Source organism: Lissotriton helveticus, chromosome 12 (genome assembly GCF_964261635.1).
Source record: "Lissotriton helveticus chromosome 12, aLisHel1.1, whole genome shotgun sequence".
NCBI lineage: Eukaryota > Metazoa > Chordata > Amphibia > Caudata > Salamandridae > Lissotriton > Lissotriton helveticus.
The window spans coordinates 833,494,769-833,511,907 of NC_136073.1; the positions used below are offsets into that span (position 1 = coordinate 833,494,769).

Here is a 17,139-nt window from a genome sequence, read left to right on the forward strand (position 1 = left end):
ATTTTGAAGGAATGAAGAGAACCAGTTGAGTACAGTGCCTTCAAAGCCAAAACGATCTTTGAGGGTGTTAAGAAGGGTGGGATGGTGGACAGTATCGAAAGCGGCTGAGAGATCGAGGAGGATAAGTAGTGAGGATTCGCCTTTGTCTAAAGATCGATGAATGTCATCTGTAATATTGAGCATAGCAGTTTCAGTGCTGCACCCCTTTCTAAAACCAGATTGGAAAACGTCAAGGAGATTGAAGAGGTTGATATGGTCATTTAGTTGAGACAGGACACATTTTTCGAGGGCTTTAGAGAGGAGGGGAAGGTTCGAGATAGGGCGAAGATTGTTTAGGTCATTAGGGTCAGCGGTGGGGTTTTTAAGAATGGGGAAGTTTTGGCCTAGCTGAAGGGAGGGAGGAACACAGCCAGTGGAAAGAGAGGAGTTGATGATATCGGTCCATAAAGGGGCAATGATGTATTTGAGTTCCTGAACTAAATGGGCAGGGAGAGGGTCTTTAGAGTGAGAGGAAGGTTTGAGTTTCGAAATGATTTTGATGATAGAGGATTCAGATATTGGACTGAATTCGCTCCATAGAGCCTTGTTTTTAGAGAGAGGATCAGTCTGAGAAGTGTCGAGAAGGGGTAAAGAAGGGAGGGGTTGAGATGAGTCGAGATGCGGGAGAGAGGAGGACAAAAGTGAACTAGGAATGTTCGGGAGGGTATGTTGGTTGGGGGAAGGTTGTTGACCGAGAGGGGGGGGGGGGAGAGAAAGAAAGTTCGATGTTGTTGACTTTATTCGAGAAGAATCTAGCAATTTCTTCGCATCTTTCAACAGAGGCTGTTAAAATAGGCGGATGAGTGTATCCTAATGGAAGCGTACGCTAGATTGCATTTGTAAAGATGTAACAAATAGCAGATGATGTTAGGAATGGAGGCATCTAGCGGGTCAATGTTGTGTGCTGTACAATAAATGACATACCGCTTCCATTTTGCTGCATAGCAAGCTCTTGTAGTGGGCTTCCGTGCCTCCCTGATGATGTCCATGCATTCAGGAGGCAGGTTGAGGTAGCCAAACTCTAAGACCTCAGGAGCCAGATCGCCAGATTGAGCTGTCGCGGATCTGGGTGCTGAATGTCGCCATGGTTCTGCGTCAAGAGCCTGGGTGTGAGGTGCAGCCTTTGATGCGGTACCACGGAGAGTTCTAGAAACGTGGTGTACCATGGTTGGCGTGCCCACGTTGGAGCAACTAGGATGAGTGTCATCGAGTGTTGATTCAGCTTTCTTGCCACCAGCGGTATCAGAGGTGCTGGGGGAAAAGCGTACGCAAATCTGCCTGACCAGTTCATCCATATCGCATTTCCCTGCGACTGTGGGTGAGGGAACCTGGCGGCAAAGTGTTGGCATTTTGCGTTTTCCCTTGTGGCAAACAGGTCTATCTCTGGATGACCCCACTGTTGAAAGTACGGGTGGAGTACTGATGGATGTATCTCCCATTCGTGCATTTGATGGCTGTACCTGCTGAGCAGATCTGCCATCTGATTGTCTGTGCCCGGGAGGTGTTCCGCCATGAGGAAGATGTTCCTCTGAATTGCCCACTTCCACATGCTCTGAGCCAGGTGAGACAGCTGTGGAGAGTGCGTACCTCCCTGTTTCTGGATGTAATACATCGCCGTCATGTTGTCCGTCCGGATTAACACGACTTTGTTGCACAGATGTATTTTGAAGGATTTGAGTGCCATGAAGATTGCCATCAATTCCAGAAAGTTGATGTGCATCTTCTTTTGCTGCGTCGTCCATAGTCCCTGCACAGTGTAGTGGAGCACATGAGCTCCCCACCCCTGGAGAGATGCGTCCGTTGTTAGGATAATCTGTGGCACAGGCTCCTGGAACGGTCGGCCCTTGCAAAGGTTGTGTGGATTCCACCAATGCAGAGAGTGTTACGCCCGACCAGTGACCAACACTAGGTCTTTTAACTGTCCTTGAGCCTGAGTCCACTGATGCGCCAAGCATTCTTGGAGCGGACGCATATGCAACCGTGCGTGCGGGACAATGAAGATGCAGGAGGCCATCATGCCTATCAACTGCATGAACACTCTCGCTGGGAGTGAGTTTTGCGGTCTGAACCTCCGGATGAGCGACTGGATGTTGCCGATCCTCACCTGGTTTGGCTGAGCCGTAGCTGTCAGAGTATTGATTGTCGCGCCCAGATACTGCCGCACATGGGCTGGCTGGAGGTGCGACTTTGGATAGTTTAACGAAAACCCCAGACTGTGAAGGAGGTGAATTGTGTGGGACATGTCCGCGGCGCACTGCTGTTCCGACTTTGCTTGAACGAGCCAGTCGTCTAGGTAAGGATAGACATGTATGTTTTGTCTCCTGAGGTGCGCTGCCACGGTCGCCAGACACTTCGTGAACACTCTGGGGGCAGTGGTCACCCCGAAGGGCAGGACCTTGAACTGGTAATGCCTGTTTTGTATGGTGAACCTGAGGTACTTTCTGTGGGACGGGTGTAGTGGTATGTGAAAATAAGCATCCTTGAGGTCCAAGGTTGCGAGGAAGTCCCCCTGGTTTAACAATGGTAGAACCTGCTGTAGTGTTAACATGTGAAAATGTTCTGAGAGTATGTAGAGGTTGAGGGGGCGTAGGTCTAGATTGGGCCTGAGCGAGCCGTCCTTTTTTGGGATTAAGAAGTACAGGGAATAAACCCCTGTGCCTTCTTCCTCCACCGGCATGAGCTCTATAGCGCCTTTTTGCAGCATCACCAGGACTTCTTGCTGCAATAAGTGCAAGTGCTCTGCTGACATAGGACGGTGTCTTGGGGTTATGTTGGGTGGAGTGGATGTTAGCTCTAAACTGTAGCCGTATTGGATAAGTTTCCTGACCCACCTGTCTGTGGTGATGGATGTCCAGACTGGCAGGAACTGCTGGAGTCTCCCCCCGACAGGTGTTGGATGGTCGGGGGGCAGTGACAGGGAGTCACTGTTTGTTGGCAGCGGAGGAACGGGAATTATTGTTGCCTCTGCCTCTGCCCTTTGCGCTGTTTCCTCTGTAACCACCTCTATTCTGTTTTGGGTACGAGGTCTGGGCGCCTCCCTTGTTGAAATGCGACTGCTGTGCCAAGTGTCCTCTGGCAACATCCCGTGCACCTGAGCGACGAAAAGTGTTCCCTCTGTATTGCTGAGACTGAAGCGCCCCCATGGACTTAGCCGTTTCAGTATCTTTTTTTATCTTTTCGAGGGTGGTATCAACCTCTGGGCCAAACAGTCTGTCTGGATTGACAGGCTGGTTGAGGATAGTCGTTTGTATCTCAGGCTTGAACCCTGAGATGCGGAGCCATGCCTGACGCCTTAACATAACACTAGTGTTTATTGCTCTTGCTGCTGTATCAGCGACATCTAGCGCACATTTAATCGCAGCGTTAGAAATGAGCTTGCCCTCTTGTATCAGCATCCCAGCTCCTTCTTTAAACTGGTCTGGAAGGTGTTGTAAGAGCTGCTCTAAGGTGTCATAGTGCGCCCTATCATACCTGGCTAACAGGGCTTGAGTGTTAGAAATGCGCCATATGTTGGCTGCCTGCGCAGCCACCCTTTTGCCCCCTGCCTCCAGCACTTTAGACTCTTTGTCCGGGGGAGGAGCTTCACCCGTTGTCTGTGAATTTGCCTTCTTGCGGGCATTGGAGACCACCAAAGAGTCTAGAGGCAACTGTCCTCGAATACAAGTAGGGTCACCAGGCGCCGGCCTGTATTTCTTTTCAATACGTGGGTTCACCACTCTGGCTCTGGTGGGTTCCTTGAAAATGTCTGTGGCATGCTTGAGAACCCCCTTAAGCATTGGAAGTGTCTTCACCGTTTTTTCTGATGCCGAAAAAGTATCAAATAAAAAGTCAACTTCCACTGGGTCGGCATGCATCTCTACTTTGTGGTTTGAAGCTGCCCTTTCAATTAAGGCATTAAATGCCGCAGTTTTCAGTGGGAGAAGTTTTAACACCATACAGATGTGGGTCACTGACCAGCTGTTGGTCCCCCTGATCACCAGAGTGTATCCATGATTCTTGCTGCTCATCAGGGTCAGTATTTTCAGGGAAGTTATACTGCTCATCTTGGTCACCATCATCCCCATTGGATCCAGTGGGTGAAGGTGTAGGACTCCTCCCAGGCCCTTGAGGGATGGGTTCAACAAGGTCCGGCGTGTCTGGTGCAGGCCTTTTCTTTTTTAGAGGTATGACATAGGAGTCTACAGGCTGTGCTGTAATTTTCCTTTTGTAGAGGGTTAATCTACCCGTGTCGGTGTCGATAAACTGCTCTGAATGTTCTGTAGGCAAGGGTGGTCGACCAAAACCTCCCGTGAGCTGAGCCACTGATTCCTCGGTCACCGTACGAGGGGCAAAAGCCTTCGGCCCCACCTTTGGCGGTAGAGTGTAGAGTATCGGCATCGGAGTCTTGTCCAGTGGAACACTCTGCCTCGGCACCGAGTGTGTTTTCTGCTCCGACGCCTTGTCCTTTATTCGTTTCAGGGAGTCCGTGACTTGCTTTGTAAACGAAGCGGATGGCTTCGTCGAGCCGACCGACGACCTCTGCCCACCCACAGGGGAAGAGCCACGCGTCGACGATATGTCTTTGTGCGGCGGAGGCGCGGATGCACCTTCGACAGCTGTGTTCCGGTCCCCTGTCCTGGTCTTAGTCGTCGACGTCGCTGACTTTGGAGCAGCGGATTTGACCTTTGGCGTAGAGGCTCCAGACTTCGGCTCGGTGCCCTTTGCTGACGCCGTTTCGACTGTCCGCGTGCCTGTTGGTGCGGCAGTCGTTGCTGAAGGAGTCTCGACAGTCTTTTTCGACTTCGGCTCGACCACCTTAGACGACACTGGCTCGACGACCTTCTTCGAGCCGGTCTCCTTGGCCCCTTTCGGTACCTTAGCCTGATCGACAGCCTTCTTTGGCTTCGAGGCCTCCGAAGACGACGGTGCTGATGCAGTCCCAGACGTCTTCAGTTTCGATGGTGTGTCGGCCATCTTTGTAGTTTTCGATTCCGAAGGTTTCGGTTTGTGCGATGGAGGCTCCGTAGTCGTGTCCGTAGCCGGGCCAGGAGGCGGGGCCGAGGATCGAGGAGTAGGGTCGTGGGTAAGGCCGAGTGGCGATCCCGTGACCTGAGCCTTAGTAATTGTACGCACGGGGCATAGCTCTTGCTCTGAGCTATCTTCCGCGGCCCCATAAACTTCCTCGTCGTCCCCTACCTCCTCGACGGTTTCGTACAGGTCCAGGCCCTCGATGGGTTCCCCGTAGTCGGCCTCGACCTCCGCCGATGAAGGTGAGATTTGCAGGTGAAGCTCTTGCTCGTCTGCTTCGGGGTCTGTAAAGATGTCGACCGGCGCTGGTGCCGATCGCTGGGCCTCGAGGCGCGCCACGTGCCGAATCTTGAGCGTCTTCTTCGACCTGAATTTGGAACAGGCCATACAGTTGGCCTCGTTGTGGTCCGGCGACAGGCACTTGTTGCATACAGGATGCACGTCGATGTGTGGGTATTTCGAACCTCACACGGGACAGTACTTGAACGGGCTTCGTTCCATCGTAGCGTCGTCTGGGTCTTGCTGCGTCGACAGGGCCTCGATGACCGAAGAGTCACCCGACTCCACAGTTATCCGACTCGAAGAGTTGGAGTACACACGAGACCGAACGCAAACAATACCGACGAAGTAAAGAAAGCCTTGTGGCCTTCAAAAGTTGTTTTATCGATTCCGAACAGGAGACGTCGAAATCACATCCGAACCCAATGGCGGGAAAAAACAATCTGGGGATGGAGTCGATGCCCATGCGCACTGTAGTCCAGGGGAGGAGGCACCTATCTCGTGATACTTCTAAGACTCTTCCAGGACAACAATGTGCAATCATCCGGACCCAACACTAGGCGGCGATCTATGCAATAGATATGAATTTAGCAGCCCACATGCCTCGAACAATCTGAACTAGACATGAGATAGATGATCTCTGATACAGAGGTCCCTATAAAGAGCAGAGCTCAAACAGTGCACGTCAAATTTGTTGCAGTGTAGGCCTAGGATGGGATGGGCGGATGGTGACCTACAAAACATGGGTGTTTTCTACTACTTTACAAATACAATTTTAGCAATACTTCCTTGATCAACGATAGGGAATAAATTAAGCATCCATTCAAGGATCCAATGATGGAGAACTTGTGAAGTTACCCTGGAGTGCTGCCCCTAGAGATGCTAACTTTTTTGCCATGGCACCACTGACTGATGTGACTGCAAATGAGAGCCCTGTGCTCTGGGGTGAACTGTTTCTTATAATTAAAGTGTTATGATTTTAAACTATTGCTTACTAAGGGTCCCATAGCAGAGTGCAAAATATCAGACATTTTGGCGATCAGAGGTCTGCAAGACATTTTTGGGATGTAGGAATATCAATCTCGCTAAAGGAGTGTGAAAGGCCTCATTGTCAGTAAAATTGCTCCCCCACCCTCGCAGCTCCACCATTAAGTAAGGCCTGCCCCTGCACTCTTGAGTGTTGGTGATGGAGGTCCTCCTCCACTCGCAGCTTTCCCTGCGCCTCATCCTTGGTGGTCCAGTGGACCTCCGTCTCCTTCCTCTCGCTCCAATCTTTCACTCGTTTTTCTACCCTCTTATTTGTCACCTTTCTGCACTTTTCCGCATCTCCGCTCTTTACTGCTTTATTTCTGCCTTAGTTCCCCTTTTCCTTTACTCCTTATTTTCTCCCTATTGCCTTTCCCCGCCGCTGCTGCCCCCGCTGCCCCTCCCCCCCCAGAGTGACTGGCACACTCCAGCTTCCCTCCCCACTGTCCAGCCCTCTTCGATCCCTACTTAATGGCGGCCGAGGCGCTGACGCGCCAAAGGTAAACCCGTCTGCGCCCGTCCGCGACCAGCGGAAGGAACTGAATACCCTGCAATGCATCCTCCTCAACGTTCAATCCCTCCACAAACACGCCACCGAAATCTGGCACCTCGTCGACACCACCACCCCGGACAAAGCTTTCCTCACCAAAACCTGGACCAACACCACCTCGGGAACGGACATCGCCATTCCCCAAGGATACAAGATCTCAAGGAAGGACCCGCCCGGGAGGAGGAATCGCCATCGTCCACACTCCACGAGGATCCCACAAACCTGATGGAACACCGCCACTTCAAGATACTGGCCAGCCCTACCTCCACCCTTTGAGGAACCACCATCTACCGACCCCCTGGACCCCGCAGACCTTTCCCCAACTCCATCACTGACATCATCTCTCCACATGCCATCACATCCACCAACTACACCCTACTGGGAGACCTCAACAACCAACTGGACCCCAGCACCACATCACTCCTGGACAACCTCCACAACATTAGACTCAGCCAGATAGAGAGACAGAACCCACACACTCAGCGGGACACACCCTCGACCAACAGGAAACTCCATCAACTTCAGCCACACCACCGAACTCCCATGGACTGACCATCGTTGCGTCCACTTCACCTTCAGAACACCCACCATCCAACTCCACCCAAACCATCGCGGAAAACGACGGCCCCAACAGCGCAGCCCGAGCCCTGCACAGATGGATCTCCAACAGCGCCAACACCAAAGCCCACCTCAAGAAAAACAACATCACACAAGCCAAAAAAGCTAGATGGTTTACCACCGAACTTCGAGAGTCCAGATGCACTTGCCGCTGCCTCGAGAAGGCCTGGAGGAACACCAAATCCACAGAGCCCACAACAACTTCAGAGCCGCCACCAACGCCCTCCACCAACTCATCAGAAAAACGAGGAAAAAAGCGATTGAAGACAGATTCTCCACCCATGCACACAACAGCAAAGAACTCTTCAACATCATCAAGGAGTTCGCCCAACCCACCAGCAAGTCCACCGACATCCCTCCCTCACAAGACCTCTACGACAAACTCAGCACCTTTTTCCACCACAAAATCAAGAGCATCTACGACAACTTCGACGAAGACAACCACCCCAGACACCCTGAAGCCAGCGATCGACAACTAGACAGCCCTCATCACCGAAGACACACTGAAGACACACTGAAGACGATGAAGTCAATCCACTACAGGGCCCCCACCACATTTTCAACAGCACCGCTGACACAATCGCACCAATGCTCTGCTACACCATCAACCGCTCCCTGGCAACCGCCTCTTTCCCTGAAGACTGGAAACACGCTAAGATCAACCCCCTCCTGAAGAAACCCTCGACTGACCCCACCGACCGCAAACTTTACAAACCCATCACCCTGCTCCTGTTCCCAGTGAAAGTCCTTGAACAAGCCATCAACAGGCAATTCGCCACATTCATCGAAGAGCACAACATCCTCGACTCCTCCCAATCGGGCTTCAGAAAAAAACCACAGTACGGAAACCGCCCTCCTCGCCGCAACAGATAACATCCGCACCCTACTGGACAAAGGAGACACAGCCGCCCTCATCCTTCTTGACCTCTCAGCGGCGTTCGACACACTCTAATACGCAGAATCCACGACGCAGGGACCCAAGACAAAGCCCTCGACTGGATCCGCTCCTTCCTCTCTAGCAGAACGCAGCGGGTCAGACTCCCCCCTTTCCTCTCGGACTCTACACCAACCACCTGCGGAGTCCCCCAGGGGTCCTCCCTCAGTCCTATGCTCTTGAACGTCTACATGGCTCCACTCGCCCCCATCGTCAGAACCTACAGACTTAACATTGTGTCATACGCAAACACCCAACTCATCCTCTCCCTATCCAACGAACCCAACACTGCCAGACACAACTTTCGAGAAGGTATGGAAGCAGTCGCCAAATGGATTAACAACAGCTGCCTACAACTAAAAACCAACAAAACGGCAGTACTCATCATGGGCCCAAACCCAGACGCCTGGAACAACACCTGGTGCCCCCCCGCCCTCGGAAGCCCGCCCACCCCCAAGGACCATACACGCAACCTGGGAATCATCCAGGACTCAGAGCTCAAAATGGACCGCCAGATCAACTTCGTCTCGTCCTACTGCTTCCACACCCTTCGCCTCCTATGTAAGACCTTCAACTGGATCCCTCTCGAACACAGAAAGACCGTCACTCACACCCTGGTCACCAGTAGACTGGACTACGGCAACGCACTATGCCGGAATAAACAAAAACCTCACCCGCAAACTGCATAACATACAAAACGCCGCAAGACTGGTCCTCAACCTGCCACAACTCCAAGAACCTGCACACACTCCACTGTCTCCCCATCGAAGCTAGAGTCACCTTCAAGATGCTCACCCACGCTCACAAGGCCCTCCACGACACCGGACCAGCATACCCGAACAGCAGACTCAAATTCCACGCACCCCAAAGGACCCTACGATTAGCCCAGATCTCCTACATCGTGGTCCCCCTGCACTAGAAAGACCAGATCAGGAGGCCGCTTCTTCTCCTTCCTCGCAGACAGCCTGGTACGACCTTCCGCTCCACCCCAGACAGACATCGCTCTCCATCTTTGCAAGAAACCTCAAAACCTGGCTCTTCGACAGACCCCCTCCTTGATGGACTGGAACCTGCGAACCCCCCTCAAGCGCCTTGAGACCTTTACGGGTGAGTAGTCGCGCTTAACAAACACCTGATTGATTGAAGTATTATTTTGCCATCCAAAATAAAGAAAGATACTTTAATGCTTATATATATTAAGATCATATTACTGAGAAGAGAATTAAATAAATAGGGGAGATGGGACACAGATGATGGCAACAGTTGATGTCTCAGCAAAAGAATACATTATAAAGTATTTACAAACCACAAATCTCAGTCCACAACCTCCTCATACATGCATCCACAAAGATACTTCAAAACCTGCTATATCTTTGTTTGTATGTTTGTGAAATCTGACTGGAATAAGAACAATTTAAGAAGTGAGGACTGCTTCTATCACCTCACAGAAGCTGAAGGAGCAGGTAATTTATTTTTGCAAGCAATCAAAATATCATTGACATGATTTGCAGATTAAACCACCACAAATAAAGCCACACCAACGTATGCTTTATACTGTACACGGTGTGGCCCATTCTGTGATTATATTTACCATCCAAATGGGATCCTCTTCCTAAGGATTAATTTAGGCCAACTCACTTAAATTCTTTAATTCCTATGTGCAAGTGAAGATCATAATGAATCGAATAGACAAAGTACATTGCACCAAGTAGTGCATCTTCACTATACTGGTTGTTTTGAGTCCCTATGTTTGAGGTCAAAATTAGTCTCAAATTCATGCACATGTGGAGCCTGAGGACATTTCAGCGTATGGAAGAGTAATGGGACCTCTATGATGCTGATACTGAAGGCAAAAGTTATGACTAAAAGTGCAGTCAGTGATGTCCTGAAGTGTGGTCAATGAAAGACACAAATAAGATAAAGGCCTCTAACCTGCCTCGAAGACTCTTGTTAAAGGGGATGAAGGACCCGTCATTGTATACGGGAAGCCATTTTGGTTTCTTTGAAAAAAGGTTAGATCATAAAGTCACCATCTGGTGTTCCTTAATAGGCCATTGTAGTAGACCAAGGATGAAAGACTGACAATGAGTCATGTGTAAAACTGAGTAGTCCAGTTGAATGGCAAAATCACCTACTTTCACAAAACGTTTGTGCATGGGCGATGACAACAAAAAAGTGGTGACTTACATAAGTGGGAAACCAGTCAAACAAAGCACTGCATTAAAATCCTACATGGTTTGCATTCCATTACGGTAAGAAGAAAAACAAATGCTCTCACAAATACTTGTGAATTTTGGAAATCTGACATAGTTTGTATAGGAAAACATATCTGCATTCTAGTACCAGCAACTTTTAAACAAAATATTTAAAATACTAGAGTGCACAAATGGCAGGAGAAGGTGGTCTTATTTTTGTTGTCAGGTAGACAACTAACAACTAGCCCCCCAGGTAACGTTTTATTACATTCATAGATTTACTCGGTTACTGCAGGCTATGAAAGTGCTCTGAAGGGAAAGCTAGATGGAAACTGCCATGAAATTGAGCATCTCCAGTTTACCGATATTGCAGAGGCAAGAAAGGTGAGTTTTTTTATGTAAGATTTTGGGTATTATCAACCAATTGTGCAAGGTATTGGGGAGTAGCCAAATCACTTTTTTGAGGATTTGGTTAAGTCTTGGTTGATCAACAGTAGCAACTAATTAATAAGTAGGTACAGAACTGGATCTAGGTGTCTCAGAAAGCAAATGTTTATGCAGTGCTGGGCAATTTAAGTTTTTTTAAAGTGAACTGGCCACTGGACGTGTACTTTCTAATGTAGGCCTAAAGGGTAACCATGAGCGTCAAAGGAAGGTCCTGGAACATCCAAAAACTGGGATTACTGCACTTTTATTAATTCACATTTTCATTGGTTACTGAAAGGGATAAAACGTGAGGCTTAAATATAAAACAAAATAAAAAGGTCTGTCTTGCAACTCAGTATTTAAGCCTGCAAAACCTGAAATGTCAAGACTGCTAAGTGCAATGAGCCCTAACTGTTAAAATTGAGTAGTAAGTTAATAGCAGTTAAGAAGAAATAGTGAATGACATGAGTGCACACACGGCAATTCAAGGATACCAAAATTATGTATGAAACAGTAAAGTAGCAGCCTCTTGTCCGCCCAAAATCTGACCGGCGTAGGATACATATAGCGACAACCAAGAGACAGACAGCTATGGAAACAAAATTACAGGATTAAAATGTCTGGAAGCAAAATCTCAAACTAATAAATAAATATGAGACAGGTGGAATTAGGGGAATTTACTGAGGAAAGTGTACAAAAAATACACCGGCCTTCATCGTCAGAAGCCCCATTTTTAGCATCAATGTGGTCCAGAAATATGGACATAAAAGCATAAACATACCCGCTTACAAACATACAGACATTTACAAACCAATAAACCTGCTAGACTTGCTTTTGTGAAGGTTATAAAAAAAACTATCATATTTTATCAAATGTAACACAAACTCTGGTCTATTTGTCGTGTAAATACTTTTACTTTTTTCGAGTTGTTCTTTTGAAAAAGAAAATAGTTCCTAGTCTCATTTTCACCATGCCGGACCTGAAAGTTAGTGTAAAAACTCTTAGCATCAAGTTTCACCTGGGGCTGATACACTGCAGGAAGTAGTTTGTCGCAGAAGGACTGTCAACTGCTGTCTGTCCATCCGATGAGCCTTCACTTACATCTCCTAGCTGAAAACAACACAGATTTTACAACATTACGCACAAGTAGAAAACTGATCTCCAGCCAACAAAGACGATCCTGACCCTAGTGATGGCACTACTGAAAAAGAAAATTCAGGCTCCAAGCTAATTTTTGCTCTTACGTGTACAATTACCTTGCATGACCACAGTGTCAAATCGTGAATTGGGATCATCGATGCAATCTGCGATTTTTAAACAGAACTGCAGTATAGGGTAGACAAAATTTACTGGTAAGTGGATTCTGTCATGGCAAGACCACAGCAGCTCGGTTTTACCCAGCCAAGTAGTTCTTGCTTTCATTAGTTATTACTATTGGAAACAATAGTATTACCTATTTTGAGTACTTCACTTGTGAAGAAATAAAGCTTTGCTTTTGCATGCTATCTTTGCATACTGATGAAAAATATCAATTTAATCGTAAAATGTTAGCTTCACTAACAACATTCCATCTCTGAGAGAAAAAAAAATGACTGATACTGGCAATACAATAGAACATAAAATCACATGCTGTGAAACTTTAACACCCTAGTGCGCTTATTCCTCCAGGGTCCCACGTCAAAGCACAAGCTTCGGAAGCTAGCAGAGGAAAATGCTTGGCAGTGGAGTATAGTGCAATTATAGATTCTAAAATCCATGGGCTGTGGCTCTCGGTAAAAGAGGTGTTGGATTTTAGGCTCGAAATGTGCTGGGGAGGGTTGACGTGACAGACAGTATGACAAGGGAGGTATTGGTATTGTGGGAGGGTTATTGGGTCGCATGCTGATAATGAATATCATCTGCTAGTAGAGGGCATTTCATGTTTCGGCAGATGAGGATCAGAAGCATGATACGAAAAAGCAACAGTTATCAGAAACTTGCTTAGAAAAGAAGGATATGACCATATTTAAGTACTATTTCAGGTACTTCATACCCCGTCATTAGAAAACCTTGCCTGGATTACAGTGCACTGGAAAATTAATCTCCCTTTACTGTATCACCAAACTTCTACTTGTATATCACTGATCTGCATGATTATTATTTTCTATACATCAATCCAGAAAAATGGGATTAATGATTTACATGCAGTCTCCACAAGTGCTAAATGAGTTCCAATAGGATATCCAGCCACAGCAGGGATAATTAGCTTCAACTTAGATGCCAGTGAGGCAAAAGATGGCAATGTTTTGGAGCACTGAAAGCCCAGTCCATGTCACACTAGGCTGGGCAACAGCTAATGCAAGGCCTTCAGCACCTTTTGAAAGCTTCTTCTACTAATCCAGAAAACCACAGTTACTTAGAGGACTGAGCTTTAATTGAAACAAGTGTGACCCCATTCTCTCTCTTTTCCCTCCACCAACTGCAGCTGTAGCTAAAGAAATAAGCATTTAGTAAGAAGAGCGTAGAGTGACTAGTATTTTGCTGGAAGGTCCTCCATGCTCAAGACTCATTCTCTCTATCTTGCACACATCCTTTCCCCTCTGCTACTACCGCCATATACCATCTCTGGTCCTGAGTTCTATTTTATTTATAAAGTTTTATATAGCGCGAACTTGACCCAAGAGGGTATCAGAGCGCTTTACATTTAGGATCATTGCTTTACAAGTTACATCAGATACAAGAGCAAAGTAAGGCACAGTACACATAAACAATGTTTCAATAATTCGTAGGAGGGAGGGGAGGAAGGAGTAATAGCAGGGAGACGAGGAGAAACAATGTCCAATGTCCGGCTGGGTAGGTGACGGTCAAGGGGGAAAACCAGGGCCAGACTCCTCATTAGCTGTCAAGCAGCTCCACCGGTCATCAGCCATGTTGCTCAGGTCTCAGCGTTCAGGAAAAAACAGTTTTTAGTTCATTTGAATTGCGAGGGTTATATAGCGCTATCAGAGCGCATAACCAGGGGAACGCTGCATTAGAAGGTATATCAAAAGGATTATAAAGCGCTGGCTAGACCCGTAGGTATCAGAACGCTATAGTAGAGAAACATTGCGTTACAAATTACATCAGTTACAATTGCGTAGTAAGGTACCGTAAACAAAACGCGGTTGAGAGAATTTATAGGAAAGGAGGGGAGGAAGGAGCCAAAGGAGGGGAGGAAGGAGCCAAAGGAGGGGAGGAAGGAGCCAAAGCAGGGAGACGAGGAAGAACTGTGTCCAATGTCAGGAGAGACAAATAGAGAGGGAGAGGTGGAGTGAGAAGGGAGAGGATGAAGGGGAAAACGGAAAAGAGATAAAGGGAAAGTCAGCCTAAAGACGAGTGGGTAGGTGACGGCCAGGGAATAATCCAAGGCCAGTCTCCTCTATAGGTCTCTAGGAAGCTCCAACAGGCATGGGTCAGAAAAATGGAAGAAAAGGAGACAAGGAAACGGCGGAAATACGCGGGGGGCAAGACGGGGAGAGCCAGTGTCCAGCTAGGAAATGTAATCTGACCACGAATAAATCATGCACCCTGTAGTCACACATGATATTGAAAACAAAAACTTATCAAAAAAAATCAGTGCAAAAAGACCTCTCGCCACAATTAATCTTGGATAAGAGGAACGTCATGCATTTATGCAGAAAAATCTTTTTTTCAGCATGGGAGAAATCTTTGGATTAAGTAAGGAATCTAATACCACCACCTATAAGTAGGATTACTGAATGTATTTTAAAACATCTATCAGGGTCCCAATTCTCACTATTATATTTTCAGGAATACAGGAGAAGGGAAAGTATAAAAACGCATCACAAAACTTTGCTCCAGCTAACACCAATTGAGAAACTTAGACAAGTGGTGACAAATGACTCATACGCACAAATAGGTAAAAAAAAAAACAACAATAAATTTAGTTCAAGGGTGGGAAGGTCATAAATGAGCATTAAAAACATGGAATCATAAAAACACCAGATTAAAGAAGATATTTCTTAAGTCTTGCACGTGGAACACCAGCTATAGAATAAGTGAATGCGAAGGGAAGGATAGAACCAAAAACACTTGAAATACCTTGAAAACCCACACAATGTAGAATTCTTCACTTAAAAATGGCTATCCTAGACAAACAATGTTTATTTTCCTCAAGGAAGTGCTGTGCCCTAAGACCTAAAGTAAGTTTGCATCCAACCACTATACAATTTCTTGTTGTTCTCCATTACAATACACTATCTATTTAACTTTCTCAGATCATGTAGCCGGATCAGACACAATCCGGTGTGATCTGTCAAATGACCTGGGGTTCTGTTTCACTGCGACTTCCTACCTGGTGAACATTAAATATGTGTTCGTCAGAATTTCCTCTTTAAATCCAACAGCGCTGGAATTTGGCTACAGGTTGAGGCAAAACACTCATGCCTCAGCATTCAAGGATTCATAGGGTTTTGGAATTTCTAATATAATATTTGATGCCACTTTAGAAGTTGCTGGTAGGGTAGTGTCTGGGGGGAAGTAACCTCAGACGGTCTGTTGTGAAGTGATATGCCTGCCTACTGTGTTAAAATCTGGAGAATATATTTGTTGCCACCATAGTCAGCTCTTCTTTTGTTAAGAAGAATGCAAGAGGATTATGATAAGAAAGGTTTTTTTTGTGAATGCCTAAAAAGACTTTGCTACCCCTTGAAGAAGTTTCTTACTCAAGGTGCATAACACCTTTAGTTTGCATCTATATTCAACACTTTATCACTATAAGGATAGCGGAACAGTACATTTTGCCCCTGACACACAGGGTAGGTTTGCTTCCTAAACGTTACTTAAAATTATTGATCATCTGTCCTGAGGGGACAGTACTGGCTTACCATCTGTCATGAATTTCTATGATTTCTCCCAGGACGTTTGATAGGAGCATACAACAGGGGAGTGATATGGTTCCGATGGAGTCAGCACACTGCTAAAGAACTCTCCCTAGCCATCTTCCAGAATAATGAGCAACTACCCAAGCCGTATAAAGAAAAAAAAAAACAAGATCACCATTACCTAATTGAGCAATAATGAACAAGACAGGTTTATCACACCACCAGCATCTAAATGTCCTACACGTTCGCTGAGATCCAATGTCAGCAGCAGTATGGGCATGACCTCCTCAGCATGATCTCAAGTCTGAACTCTTTTTCAAGCTGGCACGCAGTCACTATGTGACTTGTCCATCAGTCCACCTTAGTTTCAAACTCTAAACCGTTCCGGTACTCACAGGGAGAATGGAATGAGCTCCCTAGTTGGCGAGATGACTTTAAATACTTTCTAAAAATACAAATTTTAAAACCCTAGGAAGTGGAAAAAGTGTTTCAAGGAGATAGTTTTGGTAGGCAGCATCTGTCAACAGTACCTTAATAGATGGATGAAAAATCTGGTCATGCATTTAATTTAATCTACTTTCTTTGATACTATTTATTAAGTGAAAGCATGTAGGACTTCTACATTTGGAAATGCTGACTGTTCTGTTTTTTGCGCTATGCAAGAGCTTCAAATATCCACAGCTGGTGTATTCAGGGTCAGGCAGAACATGTTAGTGATGGAGGTGTGGTGTGGGGAGTGCATTTAACATCTGGGAGGAGAGAATTAAAAACGTAAAAAAATTAAAACATAAGTAAATTAGGGTATTATTGCAGCTCTGAATAAAAGAAAGTACAGTCAAATGGGTTACTCTGGTGAACAATTTCATAACAGAACAATTAGCTGGAGTGGTTTATGGCAATACAACTGTGTATGTTGTTTCAAACTTATCCATCTGCACAACCTTTGTAATTAAGAACACAAAACCACGAAATAAGTCTGCATTGAACATCTGACCCAAATGAAGTTTAACTGTATGAACACTGGCAAACATAGTGACTTTCAACATTGTGTCTGAAACTTCAATAGCTAGTGACAGATAAACTTTTTAAAAATTGCACTTATTTATCCAAGAATCATATGTGTTTTTTTGCCTTATTTGGAGCCATATTCGTATGGGAAATATATTGGTAAGGTAAGTATTTGGTACTTCCATTATCAAAACA

At 46.5% G+C, this 17,139-nt stretch overlaps 1 protein-coding gene across 9 annotated transcripts in view; it reads right to left on the reverse strand.

Moving 5' to 3' along the window:
* The window catches only part of RANBP3 (RAN binding protein 3), a 355,000-nt gene that overhangs the window by 121,628 nt on the left and 216,233 nt on the right, over positions 1-17,139 (reverse strand). For all 9 annotated transcript variants that reach the window (XR_013603675.1, XM_078669890.1, XM_078669894.1 and 6 more), the window contains one exon: positions 12,093-12,184. Coding sequence is in view for 8 of the 9 variants with exons in the window: in XM_078669890.1 (XP_078526016.1) it covers positions 12,093-12,184 (92 nt within the window). In the remaining variant the exon portion in view is untranslated. The remainder of the gene's footprint in view (positions 1-12,092; positions 12,185-17,139) is intronic.